Genomic DNA, 17,847 nt, shown 5'->3' with positions numbered 1-17,847 from the left:
CGATAACACGACGAGAAAAGAAAATGTTAGAAAATATCGACTTGGCGCTAGTTTCGATTTCGTTCGAAGTTAACGAGATTTATCGTTTCAAACGTTTTCGAAAGAACGGATCAAAGATGGCGGCGGTGCCGTGTTTCGTCTATCGCGCTTGGTAATTCGCATCGCTTCGCTGTTTCTGCGTATGACTCGCGGAATGTTACGCTTCGCGAAACGACGTGCTCTTGTATTCCTTTTAGAATTACATCACCGCGCGGGGAATCGGCAACTCGAGACCCGATTGAAATTCTCAAAGAAACTGCCGATCGCGAGTCCGTGTTCGGAATCCGTTCGCGTCTTTGCCACGCGATCTTGAACTTTACGTCGACGCGCAAAACGCCTTTTCAGGTGACAACGGTCGTAAACATTGATTTTCTAACGCGCAGTGTTTACACCCAACGTCAAAAACATTGTTGAAAAATGATGCTTATACTTTTCGCATAATTGCATTTTCATTAATGTATTGACACATTATGGGTAAAATATGTAGATACGGTTACTGCGACTGATTTCAATTGCGAACTTGCTTTCAGCGTCGTAAAAATCGACATCGGTGGATAAAAGAGACGGATGTTGAAAAAATTTATGTGACAATCACCGACAGCTCCCACAGGGTTCGATTATTTAGCGAATGGATGACCACATTTGCAACTAAACGATTTAACAATAACAAGGAGGCGTAAAACAATTGGGAATGCGATTCAAACGATACAGTAACTGGCTTGCGCGATAAACAGTAGAAGCGTTTATTAAAGTAGACCTTGTTCGTGTACTATAGAGAACTGTGTTTTAGATTCCTAAAACAATTAGGAATACGATTCAACCGATACAGTAATTGGCTTATGCGGTAAACAGTAGGAGCGTTTATTAAAGTAGACCTTGTTCGTGTACTATAGAGATTCAATTGATACGTAAGGTTATTCCGATTCTTTTCCATCGTGCTCGATTCGACCTGCCAAGTTCAAGATTCCTCCCACCATTCGTGGAAGAGCATATATTTGCTCATTATGTAACGCCTACAAGACCGTATGCAATCGTCCTGCACGAAGGCTGCGTAGGAACGTTGCACAGGAAGCCCTTTGTTCGAGGAAACCGTCCTGTGACATTGCCATAATTCTTTCGCCTGCGCGTGGGACTACGTAGCGTCAAGTGAGGTTGAGAGTGGCACGGCTGGTGGACTCTTTTCCAGAGAAAGTTAGCTCGTATTTTCCAATAGTGTCCAAAGTCCTTGAGAATGTAAAAAGAAAAAAAAGAAAAGAAAACATTAGGGCACAAAAGATTGGGAAGTCCTTGAAAATATAATGAAAAAATCGAAATGTTGGAACAACGATCTCGAAAACGATACGACTCTTATCGATACAGCCGTAAATCCAGCCACTTGTCCTTAACGATCGCAAAGGAGTCACGAGACTCGGTTGCCTTCCGGTTTTGATGAGAAAAACGGGACGCGTAGAGGTCAATGGGCGCAAACAAAGATAAACGATTCATTTTTACTTCATCGTCTCGAGGTGAACGTTATCGCGATAATTACGGACGAACTTGACCCCGGGCTGCATAACCACGACCGTGATAACCCATTAATTGATCGTCGCGACCACGAATTCTGTATCTGAAGTATCCCCGTCGAGTGAGCGCGCATCAAGACCTGGCGCGTACCTGCTATTGATTTTCTGTCGACGATACTGCTCAGTCAAATCAAGTACACCATCGGTTATTTTGCATCGACTAAACAATTTAGTTAGTCGAGCCGTGGCTCGCGCTTCAATGAGATATTAAACAGACTCCAATCTGCGTCGATGATTATAAAAGTGGCCTGTATCAATATTTTTCACCGCTTGTTTCTATCTGCATTCGCAAAGGATGCATTCGATCTCTTCCAAGACCAGTTTCGTAACTAACAACACATTCGTGCGACTAATTTACTTTTACGCGTATATCGCGTCATTTTTTGTTTCTTCTTTCACCCCGCCGTGTTTAAAACCCACGTATTTTCCGTACATTTTATACGAAACGAGCAATATGTTTCTAAGATTTTCAAACCGGTGGTCTCGTCGAGCACTCGTCCCATCGTCTTTCTAGGGTTTCGAATTGAGACGAGTGTCAAATTTTCCAACGCCCTCGACGAAAGATGACCACGTAGACCATGGCACGCTCCTTTCTCTCCTCTTTGTTTCCCGAACCGTCAAGGTTCCTTGACAATTGTCGTGCGTCGTTACATCACGTTATACAGTCAATTCGATGATCGATAGGGGTCAATCGATAGAACGAATCGTTAGCAATCATCGAAGGAAAACTACCTGCCAGCTTCGGCTCCATACAATTCCGCGGGCGTCGTTCTGATGCAACGATGCGTAACGAGACGAAAAGAAACCGCACGCAGCAATTGAGACGATTCTGTGTTTCTGTTCGCTTATTCGGCACCGGACGTACGAGAGAACGTATCGAACGACGCGCCAAGTTGACCGAACAATTCCATAAGGAGAGTAGTTTTCGCGTTAACACGTTCCGTACCGCACCTCGCGCGTGCACGTTTCTCAGAGACGGAGATCAACGTTGAACGTGGTAATTTTCGGCGGTGATAATTCTCTACTTTACATCGGTATAAAAAAAAATTAAACACGAACCGCAGACCGGTTCAACGTATACGTTAATTTTCTGAATATTCAAATTGGCGCGTTTAATAGGCTTTATCTATACGTAGTTAAGAATTATGCACCGCGTTGCATAAAAATGACCACGACCGAGCGGGAGCGAACGCGTCGAAGAGATATAAGCCACGAGGAAAGTGGCCCGACTCTGTACTTCCAAATTTTTTTTTTCTCCAATTTTTCCCGAAACTGTTTACTCGAATTTACGTAGATTCGTATGAAGTATCGTTAACGTTGAGTTCGTAGACAGCTGCGACACTCATTTGCGCAACATGCGTGCAACTTCTTTATTCGCTTAAGAGATTTGTAATAATAATAATAATAAGGATAATAATAATAATAATAATAATAATAATAATAATAACAATAATAATTAATTGGTGGCACAATTGTGAGAGCTCGTTGATTCTTCCGCGACGCCAGAGCGGAGAGCATGTCGCAAGTAGTCGGTCGGTCGGTCGGTCGGTTGTTCGCTCGCTCGCTCGCTCGCTCGTTCGTTCGCGCGTTAAGTTGAAGATCCATTGGAAGCGACCCCGTGCAGACGACGCGGTCCAAATCGCTCTTGAAGCAAATGCGTGGCCATGTACGATCGCGCTTAAGTCAATAGCGTATGCGAACGCTGAACAAGCGTCACGCCCGTCGTTATCTCGCTAACAGGAACGACAACGAACGTAAACGATCCTCTTTTAAACAGAAGCGCCACTTTGCTCGAAATCGTTCGCGCGGTAAACCGCGCCCAGAGAGAAAAGGCACGCGACCCGCGCCAATCGATCGATTCCTCGTCGAAAATCGAGAAACACCATCGGCCAGGGCTCGGCGCTCATCACGAAAATGTTGCGGTCGTTCGATGGATCGAAATGATTGATAGATCGTTTGGTCCGCGATCGATAAACTAGCCGCGTTAATTATCGCAATTTCATCATCGTTCACGCGATACTCGGGATTCCAATCGTAAAACCCGAAGTGCGTTACGACGATACGTTCGATAAATTATTACCACCGCGCGATCAATTATTCGTGTACTCCTTCGCGGATCTATTTCTAATTTCCGTCTCCACGATCAATCACACTGACGAATAAGTACAAAGGCCGTCAATTTCCCGTAACACGCGTAACAGCGTGAAATTCAGGTAATTTCGTTCCGGTGTGAAACTTACCGAATTGCGAAACGTAACGCGAGAGCGTAATATAATGCAACGTAATAATTCCTACGCGGTTTTGATTTTTTTCATGGACTGTACCCCCGTATTGTATTGTATTTAAAGGGGCTCGTCCCGATTATAATACCGATAAACGTTATTACTATTATTATTATGACGAAGATAAGAACCAAGAGAAACGGAATGCTCTAGAACAGTCGATCTGGTCTGATGTACGATACGAGCGTGTGGAAAGTAGCGCGGGGCGTACTCGCGCTCGTCTCGATGCTCTCCTCGTGTCGCCGACTCGTTTGTCAAAGATAATTGGCCCGATGCCCTGCTCGTCTAGGACTTGGGGGCACGGCTGACACGTTTGCCCGAACCAAGGATCCCCTGGTCGGGGTCAAAGAGAAGCAACCCTCGGGAACGATTGTCGGGGAATTAATCGACCGAGCGTCGCGCTTCATCAGAAACGACGTCGTCAATCACAAACTCAGACTACAAACCATTCGCCATCGATCGATCTGTTTACCGTCGATCAGTTCGCAGCATTCATTTTGGTACTTGTCCCTTGGCCAATGTTCTTGTTAAATATTCCGACGACGCTCGTCGCGACTCGTTCGAGCGAACGGAAAATAAATACGAAGAACAAACTTATACCTCGTAAAGGAACACCGACCTCTTGAGCCCAGCGCATACTATCGATTTTTCCACCGACTTAACTGCTTAGTCAAATCGAACACCGACCATGATTTCACATCGACCAAATAATTTAGTTATCGAGCGCGCTAAGCGTTCTATCGACTGACTTTCATTTGCGCAATAATTTAGCGAGAAAATTAAAAGAAAACCGAGAAAGACGTAAATGTTCATCCTGTGCCCCAGTGTCTCTCAAACTTTCCTACTGGTCGGAACGGGTAGAAAATTAACATATTCTTTAAACGAAATAAAAACATCACTTACTCGTGGTAGTTTATTTTGATTAGAAATACTGTTTCTCTTTTATCGATCGGGTCCATGGGAACGCAAGGTTTGAGAGACACTGCTGCATACAGTGGAAAATTATTGAAAGGAAAGTTTCCTTCGTTACTGAGGACGAGTTAAATGAAAAAAGAAAAGTAAAAACTATTTTATTGTCGCTAAAGACACGTAATTGTGTTACGCGTGAAACGATATCGACACAATCTTCCACGACAGAGTTGAACGCTTAACTGTTTTCGCTAGAAAACACTTTTTCTTATCAGTTTGCGACAAAATCTCGTACGCGTTACAATATTATGGTGTCATTTTTCTTTTTTTTTTTTTTAAACAAATACAAGTACCTGTATTCACTCGGAGCACGAGATTTGTACAAAGATTAGAAACTTTTTTCTGTCTTTCAATAACCACCGGATGATCGATATCGAAAAGATTGACGCAACTTTAAATCCAAAAGAAGAATTAAATTGCGTCGTACTCGACGTTTATATACGTATTTCCATTGTCTCTCGACTCGCTACTTTCGAACATTACGTTCGTCCCTCCTTTTTCTCGTATCCGAATAAAATCGATACTTAAAGGCAAAATTTTTATCGGACAGTGTTATAATAGAAGTACAATAGGTCCACGTCTAACACGCGGGTTACGTCCCGGTTAATTGTCCAACGCAAGTGGTTCATAAGCTGTTTGTACGAGATGGTTGTTAATCGCGCGCAACAAAACACACATGCGTGAGTGCGTGTGTCGGTTAGATTAAATTGATGGAATTTTATCGGATATACTCCGTATACTCGAGACACCAGAAACCAACCGAGACGATATCGATATACTGTCATCGACGGCAGGTGGATCGGCTTCTGATCGGAAAAAAAATAACGTGCAACGGGTGGATCGTGATCCCGATTGAACGTTGTTTTTGGTCCACGGATTTTCTTTCGTGAGAACCGTCGAAATATGTGCGTCACGGCGACCAAAAATATCAAGAAACCATGGAGCGACTTCGGCGCGTCAGTTTGCGCATTGCGCGATAACGCTTACATTTTCGTCGAATAGGCACGTTTATGGCTGCGTTTGCGTTTAGGCTTACGGTTCTCAATGTCGGTTGCCCGACCGAGGTCGAACGTGAGGTTTCGATCGAAAGTAATCGTCTCTTTCGAATTATCTCTCCGTCGATCTATCCCTGTTACCCAGACATCCTTTCCGTTTCCTTGGTCGGTTAAAGCTGTTCAAATACTACGTAAAGGCGACCACTTTATTTATCGTTCGATTGCTTTTGAATTTTCAGACGCGTGTCTCCGGTGTCAAGCGGAAAGCAAAAAGGACTTCTACGGCCGACAGCAGGACTGCGTCGTCGTCTGGGGAGAGTGCAACCATTCGTTTCACTACTGCTGCATGTCCCTTTGGGTGAAGCAGAACAATCGTTGTCCGCTGTGCCAGCAAGAGTGGTCCATTCAACGAATGGGAAAATAATCGAACCATGAAAGCGAATCGCTGACCAGCTTCCTTTTGTCCATTTTTGCCCGCCGCCTGCATCGATCCTCTCTCAAACGGTTCATTTTTATCCTACGCCCACGTCTGTCTGCATTTTCAGACACTCAGCTCGAAAGTCTTGGAATCAATCCCCGTTGCAATCGTACGATTGTTTCTTTCGTTTCTTTCGCGATCGATCGTCGAATTGTTGCGTAAAAGTTTCACCGCGTCGAACTCGGAGCGAAACGCAAAAATGCGTAATTGCCGCACCGATTTTATCATTTCTTCGAATCTTTTCGATCCTGCTTCGCGCGTCGTGTAACATCGAATTATCGTTGTTACGTTCTGCCCGAAAGGATACACTTCAGTCTCGAAACGAATATCACGATTAAATTTGTCTCGCTAATCGTGACCGATTAAGTTCAAACAATGCATCACAGGAACGTCGCGAATTATGTTATAATCCCAGAGCGCAAAGTGCACGCCGTCTGGGTTCGCGTTATCGCCTGATTGCGCGATGTCCGATCGATATCGGAATTATTCCCCGGAATGGGTTACGTCATTGACAAAATCCAGCTCTCGGTAAATACTGAACGGGGGAAAGGTTCAATGTCCATGCATCGCGTTCGAGTACCCTTAACCGAAACGGTATGCGAGCGTGCCGCGCGAGGACGGTTCTCTTAACTCGTTATATTTCGAATACATCGAAATCGTTGCGTCACCCGCACGGGCTGCGCTCGCTAGTGACCACGATGAGTTTGCAGTTAAACCGTTTGAAATCGGTGATGTAGTATTTTAGCCACGATTCGATATGATTTCGGCTCTCTGTATCGCGTTGTGGTGCGACACGCGACGGGCATGTAATCGCTATTCGAATGCTCGAAGGTCGCTCCTTTCTTCTCCTCTCCCATCTCGCCGTGCCTACCATTCCCGTCTTGTCCGTCTCGTTTTATCTTTTTGCTTTTCTTTCCCCCTGCCTGTCTGCTTTCCTCGTTGCCCGGCGTTACGTATCATCACGAGCTCGGAGGCTCGACCGGAGGCTCGACCAATCGGATTCTAGAAGGGCAAAACAGCGCCTGTGTATTTACGACCTCGCAGTTGCTGCCACCTCTTGTGCCTCTTTTCTCTCTTCTGTACACACTGCCCCTCTACCCTCTCCCGTTCTCGGGCCACCATGTAGCATTCCCTTCCCCACCCCTTGTGTCTACTCTCCTCTCCCCACCTTTTCGGACTTTGCTATGTCTGTTTTAAGGTACACGTATTTTAACATTCGTCCACGATAGGCTTGGAAACGCGATAGTTTATCGACGTTTCTTCGTTAATGTTAACTAATTTTGATTCTAATCAAATGTACGATATAATTACAATTTTCGCTCAACAAACGGTTGTACTTACGATCGCGGCTATACCATGCCGGTGGTACAATTACGCCGCCATTTTTTTTTTTGTGCAGTAAAATCGATTTTCTCTTACATAAAGCGCGCATGAATTACGGTCGGGAACATTTACCATTAGAATTACCATGTTTATTATTCAAGGATAACTACGTAATTGAAGAGGACGTGTTTCGTTGATTGCAATGATCTTTAGGCTGTGTTAATTTTTTAAATAAATTTGTATGCGACGAATGATCGACGAGCGGACTGCGACAATGCGTAGAACGATGAGAATGCGCGGTTAAAAATTTTCCATTGTCTTTAAGAGAAAACTGCTACGTTTCGACGAGTTTCTCCAGAGAAACTGAAACGATAAGAGCCGCCACCGCGATGGATGAGGTTAAATAAAACATCTTAAAAGTAACTGCGTTTTGTAGATTTATTTCTGCGAGGATCGTTACTCACGATGTAAACGCGTTTTCACGTGTCGTGGGTGAAACGTATCATCGGGGTTACGCGTATTCGTACACACGTTAAGAACGAAAATAACAGTTAGGTATCGATACGGAATGACGCAACAACCGGCAAATTTGTTCGTCGTGCTTCTCTTGAAAGGCGGACCCGCCACGAGTCGAGGTCAATTTGAGTCGAGCCTCCACGTACGCCGTCTTTTCATTGGTTCAACTCGTATAGTTATTGAACAGCATATGCTCTGGATTTGTGTTCGTTAATTTGTATCTTTTCGTTCTACGACACGCGCCATATATTCTACACGAACGGCTATGACCTGTTATAAATGTTATTAACTAGATCCTTATGACGAACCGTATCGACGAGCGTAATTACTTACGTAGAATGTTTCATCTCTTGCAACACGATTTCTCCCTACGATGTGACGCATGAATTCGTTTGGTTTCACGACTACAAGAAATTTCGATGTCACACATGCGTATTTCAGAATGAATACGTGCAAGCGAGCAGGAACGTTGTCACGCCGGCGTGCTGCTACGTGACACGCACTGATGCACGCATACTTATACCCGCTAGCACGAGACCGGTTGGTTTTTTCCTCTCGCCTTCGAATCCATGCATTCGATCCAATTCCCGTTGAAACAACTTCCGACTCTTTGCGAATGCACTCTTCCTTTAACCCTTTCGCAGTGTAATATATTGAAAAATGCATGAAAAAATATATATGTATTTTTTTTTTATCGTTCAAATTTACCAGTTTCGTATATCCATACGATAAGCAGAGAATGTTCCAAGCAACAAAGATATTTCTGAATTTCTAAACTAGTTATTTTAAGACGTACGTAAGTCTCTTGATATTTTCTTCTAAAGAAGAATATATTTAACGGTATGGAGTATGATATAAAAAATAGGTGCAGTTGAATTTTTTCCATGTACAAGATCGATTCGTCCGATTAGGTGAACGATAAAATTGAGAAAACTTTACCACCTATCGATTCACTTGTACCATTTATCGATTAAAAATCAACCGAATTATCACTATCTGTAATGGAATATTTTACACCTAAATTATACTAAATTTTCTGATACCAGTGAGGCCACGAGCAGTAACGGAGAAACGTTCGATCCAATCTGTTTCAAAGTCAATTTCGTATCCAATTTAAAGACCAATCACGTATATAATATAACTGGAACTGAAGTTGTTTATTTTACTAGAGATAAGTGATCGATGCAAAGGCTTTCGTGCATGTGTTCTAAACTAAATGACTCTACGAGCGACTATTGGGTACATTGACGGATTGCCCGGACTTGCTCGTACTACATTGCTATCTTTATGGGCGATGAACTGATCCATATGGTTCTTACAAGTTCCCAGAGAATCGAGATTTTTTCCATTAAGAGAATTTTGTAGGAATCGAAATAGATAGTAAGGTCAGGTGATACGGTGGATGAAGTAGGACATCCCAGTTAAACTGTACCAAATTCTGTCAAGTCTACAAAGAGACATGAGGTCTGAGGTTATCCTGATGTAAAACGACATCTTTCCGATTAGTCAATTCCGGAGTCTTTTCATCGATCACTATCTTCAACTGATTCAGTTGAGAACAATGCTTATCCGAATTCAACGTCTGGTTGCGCGGCAGAAACTTGATACAAAATACCCTTCCAATACCATCAGCTACACAGTATCATTATCTTCTTTGAATGCATACTGGCTTTTGGAGAAATTAGCGATTGTTTTTTCACCGAGATCTTTTCCACTCCACGTTGGTGTACACACTCCGTATTTTTTTACCACCCGTAATGACTCGTTTCAAAAATATTTTCGAAAACAGAAAAACATCGGATTCATTCACTTTAACTTCTACATTAAACACATTTACAATTTACAGATCTAAAATGAAATCGTTCGGGAAGACGTAATTGCTCAATGTGTAGAATAATATCAATACTATCTTTGGAACAGAATTAATGCTTAATTATTTTTGCTGGAAAGCATTTTTTCTTATCAGCTTGCAACGGTATCCCGTTCGCGTTACCGTATTATAATACCATTTATTATTACAACATGTCTCGCGAATACGAGTACATAGTTTCGGAGCACGTAGTTTATGTAAGATTTTAATAAAAGTTCTCAACGCGATTAATGAAAAAATTAATTTAAAAGAATATTCCTATTCGGGCGGTGAACTTTTTCGTGCGGGGATTTACACTTGCTTTTTGGTCGAAGTACTCCAACTTTGGAAACTTTTCATATTTCGATTAAATATTCACGGGATGTATTTTCGGAGATATGTACTTTAAGGAAGTTAAATTTAAAAAAAAATCGATATTTTATGCCTTTGGATGAGAATCCCCTCTTAAATTGGCCGAGAAACGTCAGTGGCGCCGAAGATCGAGTATAATACGAAGGACACTTCGGTCAAACGGAGGCTCGTCACGTTCCACCAATCGGCTAATGGCATTTCAAAGTGCCTTTCTATCCGAGTGATATACATATACATATATGTGTGGAATGGCATAGTACTAGCGCCACTCGCGATTAAAAGGCAAGACATATCAACTTGATTTTGCGTACACGAGGCGATTCAGGTTTTATGTTTCTTCTTTCGAATTCTTAGCATTCGTCGATGGCATTTTCTTGCGTCATCTCATAGAACACACAATTGTTGAAAATGTAAACACGGTACAAAGCTAATAAATGTTGATTCATGCGTTACGTCTTTCATACTTGGATTTTTCTATTACGTTATCCATTAAATCTGAAATCTCACTTAACCTCGAAAGAAGTATTATCGACCAACTAAAACTACCATCTTCGAAATGTGAATTGATAAATGAGCTAACAGAATTATAATAGTAAATATCTCCAAACGAGAAGTCAATTTTGTACTTGATGCTGTTTGATATTATCCACTGTATGTTTTGTTAGAACGATCTACACACCAATCACTACGCTACTTGCTTTTTCCTCTCTTATGTAAGTACATATTTTTGCAGCACATACCAATTCCAGTTCCAATGTCAGTCACAATGGAAAGAAAGTTTATGGTTTTATATTTTAATATAAAATGAAATAAGTGCATCAAGGTTTATCGGAATCGAATACGTATATATGGTGTTATCGAATCATCATCGCGAATAAATTAATTGGTTCCTTTTACATTGTATAATTAGTCATAATTGTGTTTTTTTTTTTTTTGAAAATAATCGCTAAAGTACTTAACATTTAGATCTTTACAAACAGTTTGAATGATTGGATTGATAAATATTTTGTAAATATTGAAAAATTATCGTTATTGACATTGATTGATCGTACTGCTAACCGATTATTTAAAAGAGCTTGTAATAATTTTCCACTAATATCAGGAACAATTGCTAATAATAAAATTAATAGTTAACAGTATTGATTAAAATGCAGTTTACGTTCAATTAATAATATAGTTAAACATTGACAATCTGAATACCGATTATCGAAGATATGGATTTTTATGTATTATTATATATATTATGGATTATTATATATATATATAATCTTTAATTTTATTTAAAATAATTTATATTTTGACACTGGAACACACCGTAGATATGTATTACTATTTTCCTCTAAGATAATTTTTGCTTTCAAGTTGACAATTTAAGTATACGATGGAAGTATTCGGCACGGACGCGTTCTAATAAAATGAAAACTTTGTTTGCTTTGTATTACGTTTAACGTGTATTTTTACAAATTAATTATTTACAGAATAAACACGAATCTTTCGTAGTAAATTTTTTTTTCATTCTCCCAACGAAAATCTGATTATCGAAAACATTTTGTCCTACTACTTTGCATATAAATGAAAATACAGCAGTTCCTTCGCACGCTTTTTCTTTCGCACAATTTACTAACGTTCTTAAAAGATATCTGTTTACAAATGGCAGATGTATGTACCTACACGAGTTACGTTGTCCTGCATCACTTACTCTTGCGTACATAGTTTTTATCTATGCAACAATATTCGGTAATATCTACACTTCGTAAATATTTTACTGCTATGTATATCTTAAATAACCGAGACCGTAGATCGTCTATTCGATCGATGGCCTTTGTCCATGTTGTGTTTTGATCTCTTACCTAATCAAAATTAATGGCATTCAGTATTATTACGATTCATCTTATAACATCTTCACAGTGAATGACTTGTCGATCAAAACTTTTCACTAATTTAATGTAAAATACTTACACTCGAATATATCTTGTTAACAGTACTCTATTTCTAGCGCGTCTTTAAACTTACTATATTTCTTTATTCGATAATGATATTAAAAATACTGAAACGAACACGCTGGATTTGAGATTCGATCTTCGAGTAATTTCAATCATTTTAACGCAAATTCGTCAATCTCTACAAGTTAAACGAACACTCATGTTTGCAACAGTATCTGCTTGTAGCAGTATATCATCCAATAAATTAAACGTAAGTACTAATTTTTTAAAAAATAGGGCGGGTCATACAACGTCAATTTAAGCACTGTATATTGACACTAGTCATTTCTTTTTTTCTTTGTTTTGGTGCTCTAATTCGCGTTATACGCTTTCGAATTAAATATGACTATTCGATTATTACTTTAAGTACACGCATAATAGCAGCGTTTACAAAAATATTATTATTAAATCGATTATTCCCGCCATCGTTTGAACTATATAACAATAGATTTCTTTCGAATTGTTGTCCCGTAGATAATTCGACAAATAAGGAATAGTAGAACCGTAATCGAGGTAAACAATGTAAACGCGTAAACAAAAACAAAGTTGAAACGGTGCTTATTACGAAGGCACTTGGGTGTATAATATTTTGTTAAATAATTTTATATAAAAAATATTTTTCCTGATGCAAATGCCTTTCCCAGGCAACACAGACATTTATAAATTCATAATGTAACGCTTCTAAGTTAAGGCCACACTGGAATGTAAAGTTGTCTAACAAAGGCCACTCAAATGTTTTTAGACACTTGCATATTCTACAGTTTAACGTTTAACAACAAACTAAAAAACGACCGTGATTCATATTAATGAATCTGTTATCGCGCTCATGCTTTTTTACATTGACTTGTCAACAGTTCGTATGCCTAGAACCCCTCATTAGTGGAATCAAAATACTTGGACTTTGAGCCTGCCTAAGAAACGGATGCTGTAACAATTCAGTCGCTGTGGCTCTTTGTGCCGGATCACGAACGAGCATTCTTTCAAGAAAATCTTGAAGACGTGGACTGACCTACAAATAAATATAAATTAATTAATCGTCCCTTTGTATGCACAAATTCTTGTAAAATTTTAAAACATTCATAGCTTACTTTATGAGAATTCTTTAATTTGGGCGGAGGCATGTCTCTAATACGTCGCATAGCTTGTAAAGGAGGTTCATTAAAGAATGGTGGTTCCCCATCAACCATCTCGATAATCATTATACCTAATGACCAAATGTCTACTTCAGGTCCGTACGGTAACCTGAAACACGAAATATGCATATATAGCTCGCGAACGAACAGCAAAATGATTATAAAATGACCAAGAACTGTGTTGTACCTAGAAATAACTTCTGGACTCATCCAATAAGGTGTTCCTACGAGAGACTTTCGCCTTGGCAACTCCTGAGAAACTTGAGCACAAAATCCAAAGTCGGATAACTTTACCCTGCCGTCAGCCGTAAGCAATATAGAATCGGATTTGATGTCCCTATGAATGACACCTTGAGAATGCAAATATGCAAGCGGTTTCAGACATTGGGAACACACAGTAGCTATCTGACTTTCATCCATGCGTGAGTGTGTAACGATATCTGTGAGCGCTCCTCCTTCAAGGTACTCCATCACGACCCACAATTCGTCATCTACTAAGAAACTGTCATACATTTCGACAATATTCGGGTGATGATAATCTCTCATGATAACCACTTCGTTAAAAAGTAGTTCTCGTCTCTGCTGTTTCCTTAAATCCATCTTTTTAACTGCCACTTGACGATTTGTGTTTTTCTCAGTGGCTATGCACACTGTTCCTGTACTACCTTCGCCGATTTTAAGAAAATTTTCCAAATTCTCTCTTGGATCGCCTCGACTTACCTACAATTTAAATATACGAATAAAAAATCTTAAAAACATTTGCATGCATACATTTCATACTTATTGTTAATATTAAATTCCTTTTTCTTACCACCATCTGTAAAGCTGCTCGGAATTGTTCATGAGTGAGCCTTTGTTCTGCTGTTTGTTTACTGGAAGTACTCGAACTTGAACCAACAGCTAGATTTCCCGAAGATAAAGCGCTTTTCATGTTCTGATTTTGATCTGGAGTTGAACTACTTCCAGAGGATGGTACGCTTGACTTTGATAAGTTATGCATCGATTGAGATGTTTCAATAGGTTTTTTCATGTGAGACTGCAAAATGGATGAACTTTCTTGCATATTGTATGCTTGTGAATACTTATTCACATTATGTGAACTCAATTGACTCAATGGTCGTTGCGAAGCTATTGATCCTACTGGTGAAATTTTAGGTTGTAACTTATGCAAAAGGACATTTTGAGGTACTTGCTGATCTCTTGTAGATGATTCGGTAACTGAAACCTATGTTAAAAACCAGTGTTTATTTTTTCAATGGAATATTGTAAAAAATAGATGAAACACTATAACATTTGGTTATAATATTGCTTACCTGAACATTTCCATTGTATTGACCAGTCATCATTGTCATTTGAGGATTTATTCTATGATATTCAGAATCTGTAAGTTGAGGAGTACTTGGACTTGGCACAGGACCTTGTTGATTTGTAATGGGACTCAAATTTTGAAAATTTAAAGATAAATTTGGTGCATTTGATCCAGTGTGTGTTAAATTTGGAGATGACTGCATGTTTGGATTAAGATTTTGGAGATTTGGAATCATATTCTGGACATTAGGATTCAATACAGTTACAACATTAGGTGAATTTTGTCGTAACTTATCTAGATAATTATGCTGTTTTCCAAAATTTGTGTATCCTTGTATTTGATTAGCATTGGACGGTATCTCTTGACCTTCTGGCACAGATGGCGGCAAATTACTGTTATGCCTATAAAAATACAAACAAAAATACAATAGAATGTTCAAATATTTTCAATTGTACATTAATTTCATAGCTAGAAAATAATTACCTATAGTCTCGTCTAAGTCTTGGTGGGCTCGAAGAACGAAGAGAATTAGATCTGGCAACAGTACTAGTCTTAGGTAATCCATTTTCTGTACTTTTGTCACCAGTTGGTGCTTTTCCTTTGGGATCATTATGACCACGAACAATAGTTTTTAAATCAAGAATCTCCGTAGGTGTAATTTCACTTGGATCTACCAGAGGTAATGGTCTATTTGTTGACTTTAAAATTTGATTGTTTCCAACAATAGAGGCCCATTGTAGTGGAAGTCCTATAAATTTTCCTTCGCGCTTATCAAATCCTGTGTGTACACGATGCTCAAAATTTGTTGGAGTTGATATTTGTGGTTTCTTTTTCTTCTTGGCGAACATCGCCCTTCCTATTGTAAATAATACAGAGATATTTATGTTAGTTATTTAACTAGAGTAGAATTTTATTGCTTTTTTTTAGATAAGGAAAGCAATTACAAAAAAGAATCACAATTGAATGTGTCAATCGGAATTCGTAAGTGCGTAGTTATGAAAGATCAATTTTTATACATTATCGAACAGGTACCAACAATAATGTTAATACGTTTTGAGAGAAAGCTGGAAAGTGCATTGTCGATTAAAATTAAGAGAAAATAATAGAGATGAAGGGAAGCCAAATGACAGCAACGCCTACCAGTACGTGATGCGACCGCCTTAAAGTGGTTTCTTTGAACTGTGAGTTAGATCTTCCAGGGCTTAATATTTTCCGTTAACTTTACACCGCTTCAAAAAAACGGCAGATTCGTGGTAGTGTCGAAACATAAGAGAGTTTAATTGTTAAAATAGGTAAATACGGCATTTAGCCTTCCGACAGGTCGTTCACACACCGGCGCTCCGCGCGGAGAGCTTACGAATCTTTCCTGGCATTTGGCTCATGACAATTTACTTAAATGTGCGTGAGGTAGCACCTGCAATGAGATTACTACAAAGAACGTAACGCACAGAAAACGGTGTCGAGAGAAAGCGATTGTCGATCGCGATTCAAAAAGAGAAGATGTACCGATTTACGATCGTAATAGCTAGTACAGTTACGTTCAATTGATTGTTTTCATTAGCCAATAATAAGAATCTTTGAAACTGTATAAAATCGAATTTCGACTCCATGAATTAATAAATTGGTTATAACCAAATCTACGAATAGTAAATTGACTATAAATACATTAACCGTTATAATACCCTTGAAATCTTTCTCAGTTAGAACACTACTTTCGTTCATATGCATGTAAATACGCGTATAAAGGTTCACACATATGTATTCGTGACAAAAGAATAATGTTTTCAATCATTGTTAATCCTAAATAATGAAGTACCTACTGAATATTGTTGAAAAGAATCACTATTGCAAGATTTTTGTGATAGGATGTTTCATTTACTTGCAAATCAAGATGCTCAAAACGAAAAAAAAGTCGTTACAAAATTTATTCGATCGATCATGCGTTGTTATAAAAGTACATTGCAAATACACGAACAAAATAAACTGTGTTTCCTTATTTCAAAACTTTACTTGAAACAATATTTGTATGTGTCGCAATACAGTGCAGAAGAATTTCGTTATACACGACGTTGCCAACTGAAGAATTATAAACGCTTTCATATCTTTTTTGCATCATATTTTTGTACAAATTTTTCATGGAGCTATTATCGTTGCTATTTCACATTTTTATTGCAATGCACACGTAAAAAAGAACGTTGAGACAACATATATCGTGGATATGACTTTCAACGTAAAATCTCAAAATTATTGAATTATACAGGTATATTTTCATTTGTATCCTTCGAGTAGTCTCTATCATTGGTTTTAATCGAATGTTAGTAATACTGTAGCTCACGAATAGGCGATTGAATCGAATCGTTTCAACCTAAATGTGATTGGCACCGAGACGTCCGCAATGTAAGGAAATTTTTGATAAAGTTGCACATAACGATAATTTTTAAATTAATAACGGTCGTATTTACAATCGTTGATGTTGTACTTTGATCATGAAATGCAATAATCTGATGGCATTTATAAATAATCTTGAATATGTATTGTATATTTTGTGATAATGCTAATGAAATTTAACATTATCTATAGCAGAAGGAAAGGTAAGTTCATCTGTCAAATGAACATTTCCTTATTAGCGCTATCGGTAACCAAGATAACTGACAACCAGGTATCCGCATGCAGCACATTCAGATCTTATCAAAACAACAGCCATAATTAGTATATCGAGGTGATTTCAACGTAATTCGTTTATTGTTGTCTTCTTTTCTTATCAGTTGTATACATGATTGTGGAAGATTAGGCGAAGTTTTAAACGGACGTAAAAGTATTTATAACGTTTTTATTTACGTGATTTTAGCCTTGTCAACACTGTTGTGTCTGCCAAAATTATATCACCTATTATAAAATTATAAATTTCCCAGCAGAAACGTTGTGTTTATTTTTAAAATAAAAAATATTTCCCAAATCTAGATATGAATTTTTACATTTAGATAACTCAGTAATATATAGAATACCATAAAAATCCTCTTTTTTTTATAATTGCGTTA

At 38.9% G+C, this 17,847-nt stretch overlaps 2 protein-coding genes across 5 annotated transcripts in view; one reads left to right on the top strand and one right to left on the bottom strand.

Moving 5' to 3' along the window:
- The window catches only part of LOC143152396 (RING-box protein 2-like), a 35,876-nt gene extending 25,039 nt beyond the window's left edge, over positions 1-10,837 (top strand). For all 3 annotated transcript variants that reach the window (XM_076322452.1, XM_076322453.1, XM_076322454.1), the window contains one exon: positions 6,087-10,837. In XM_076322452.1, the coding sequence (XP_076178567.1) occupies positions 6,087-6,271 (185 nt within the window). In that variant the 3' untranslated portion in view covers positions 6,272-10,837. The remainder of the gene's footprint in view (positions 1-6,086) is intronic.
- A 981-nt stretch (positions 10,838-11,818) lies between these two features.
- On the bottom strand, positions 11,819-16,712 carry Mbt (serine/threonine-protein kinase PAK mbt). 2 transcript variants are annotated; one of them, XM_076322019.1, is made up of 7 exons: positions 16,630-16,712; positions 15,293-15,665; positions 14,814-15,210; positions 14,312-14,725; positions 13,688-14,220; positions 13,456-13,609; positions 11,819-13,376 (listed from the first exon to the last, which is right to left on the bottom strand). In XM_076322019.1, exons 2-7 carry the CDS (start codon positions 15,655-15,657, stop codon positions 13,215-13,217), a joined length of 2,025 nt encoding a protein of 674 aa, XP_076178134.1. In that variant the 5' UTR covers positions 15,658-15,665; positions 16,630-16,712; the 3' UTR covers positions 11,819-13,214. The 2 variants fall into 2 exon arrangements, with proteins under 2 accessions (XP_076178134.1, XP_076178133.1); XM_076322018.1 differs by lacking the exon at positions 16,630-16,712 and adding an exon at positions 15,950-16,180.
- Positions 16,713-17,847: the final 1,135 nt, after the last annotated feature.

This window comes from Ptiloglossa arizonensis, chromosome 10, assembly GCF_051014685.1.
Source record: "Ptiloglossa arizonensis isolate GNS036 chromosome 10, iyPtiAriz1_principal, whole genome shotgun sequence".
Lineage (NCBI taxonomy): Eukaryota > Metazoa > Arthropoda > Insecta > Hymenoptera > Colletidae > Ptiloglossa > Ptiloglossa arizonensis.
The sequence above is the reverse complement of the archived record's forward strand: the minus strand, read 5'-3'. Positions and strand labels throughout refer to the sequence as shown.

Excerpts from the sequence above, each read along its gene's own strand:
- Mbt (XM_076322019.1), bottom strand. The coding sequence starts at position 15,657 with ATGTTCGCCAAGAAGAAAAAGAAACCACAAATATCAACTCCAACAAAT. Across the intron at positions 15,211-15,292 it reads AGACTTAGACGAGACTATAG|GCATAACAGTAATTTGCCGC; the intron begins GTAATTATTTTC and ends GTATTTTTATAG. Across the intron at positions 14,726-14,813 it reads AATACAATGGAAATGTTCAG|GTTTCAGTTACCGAATCATC; the intron begins GTAAGCAATATT and ends TTTTTAACATAG.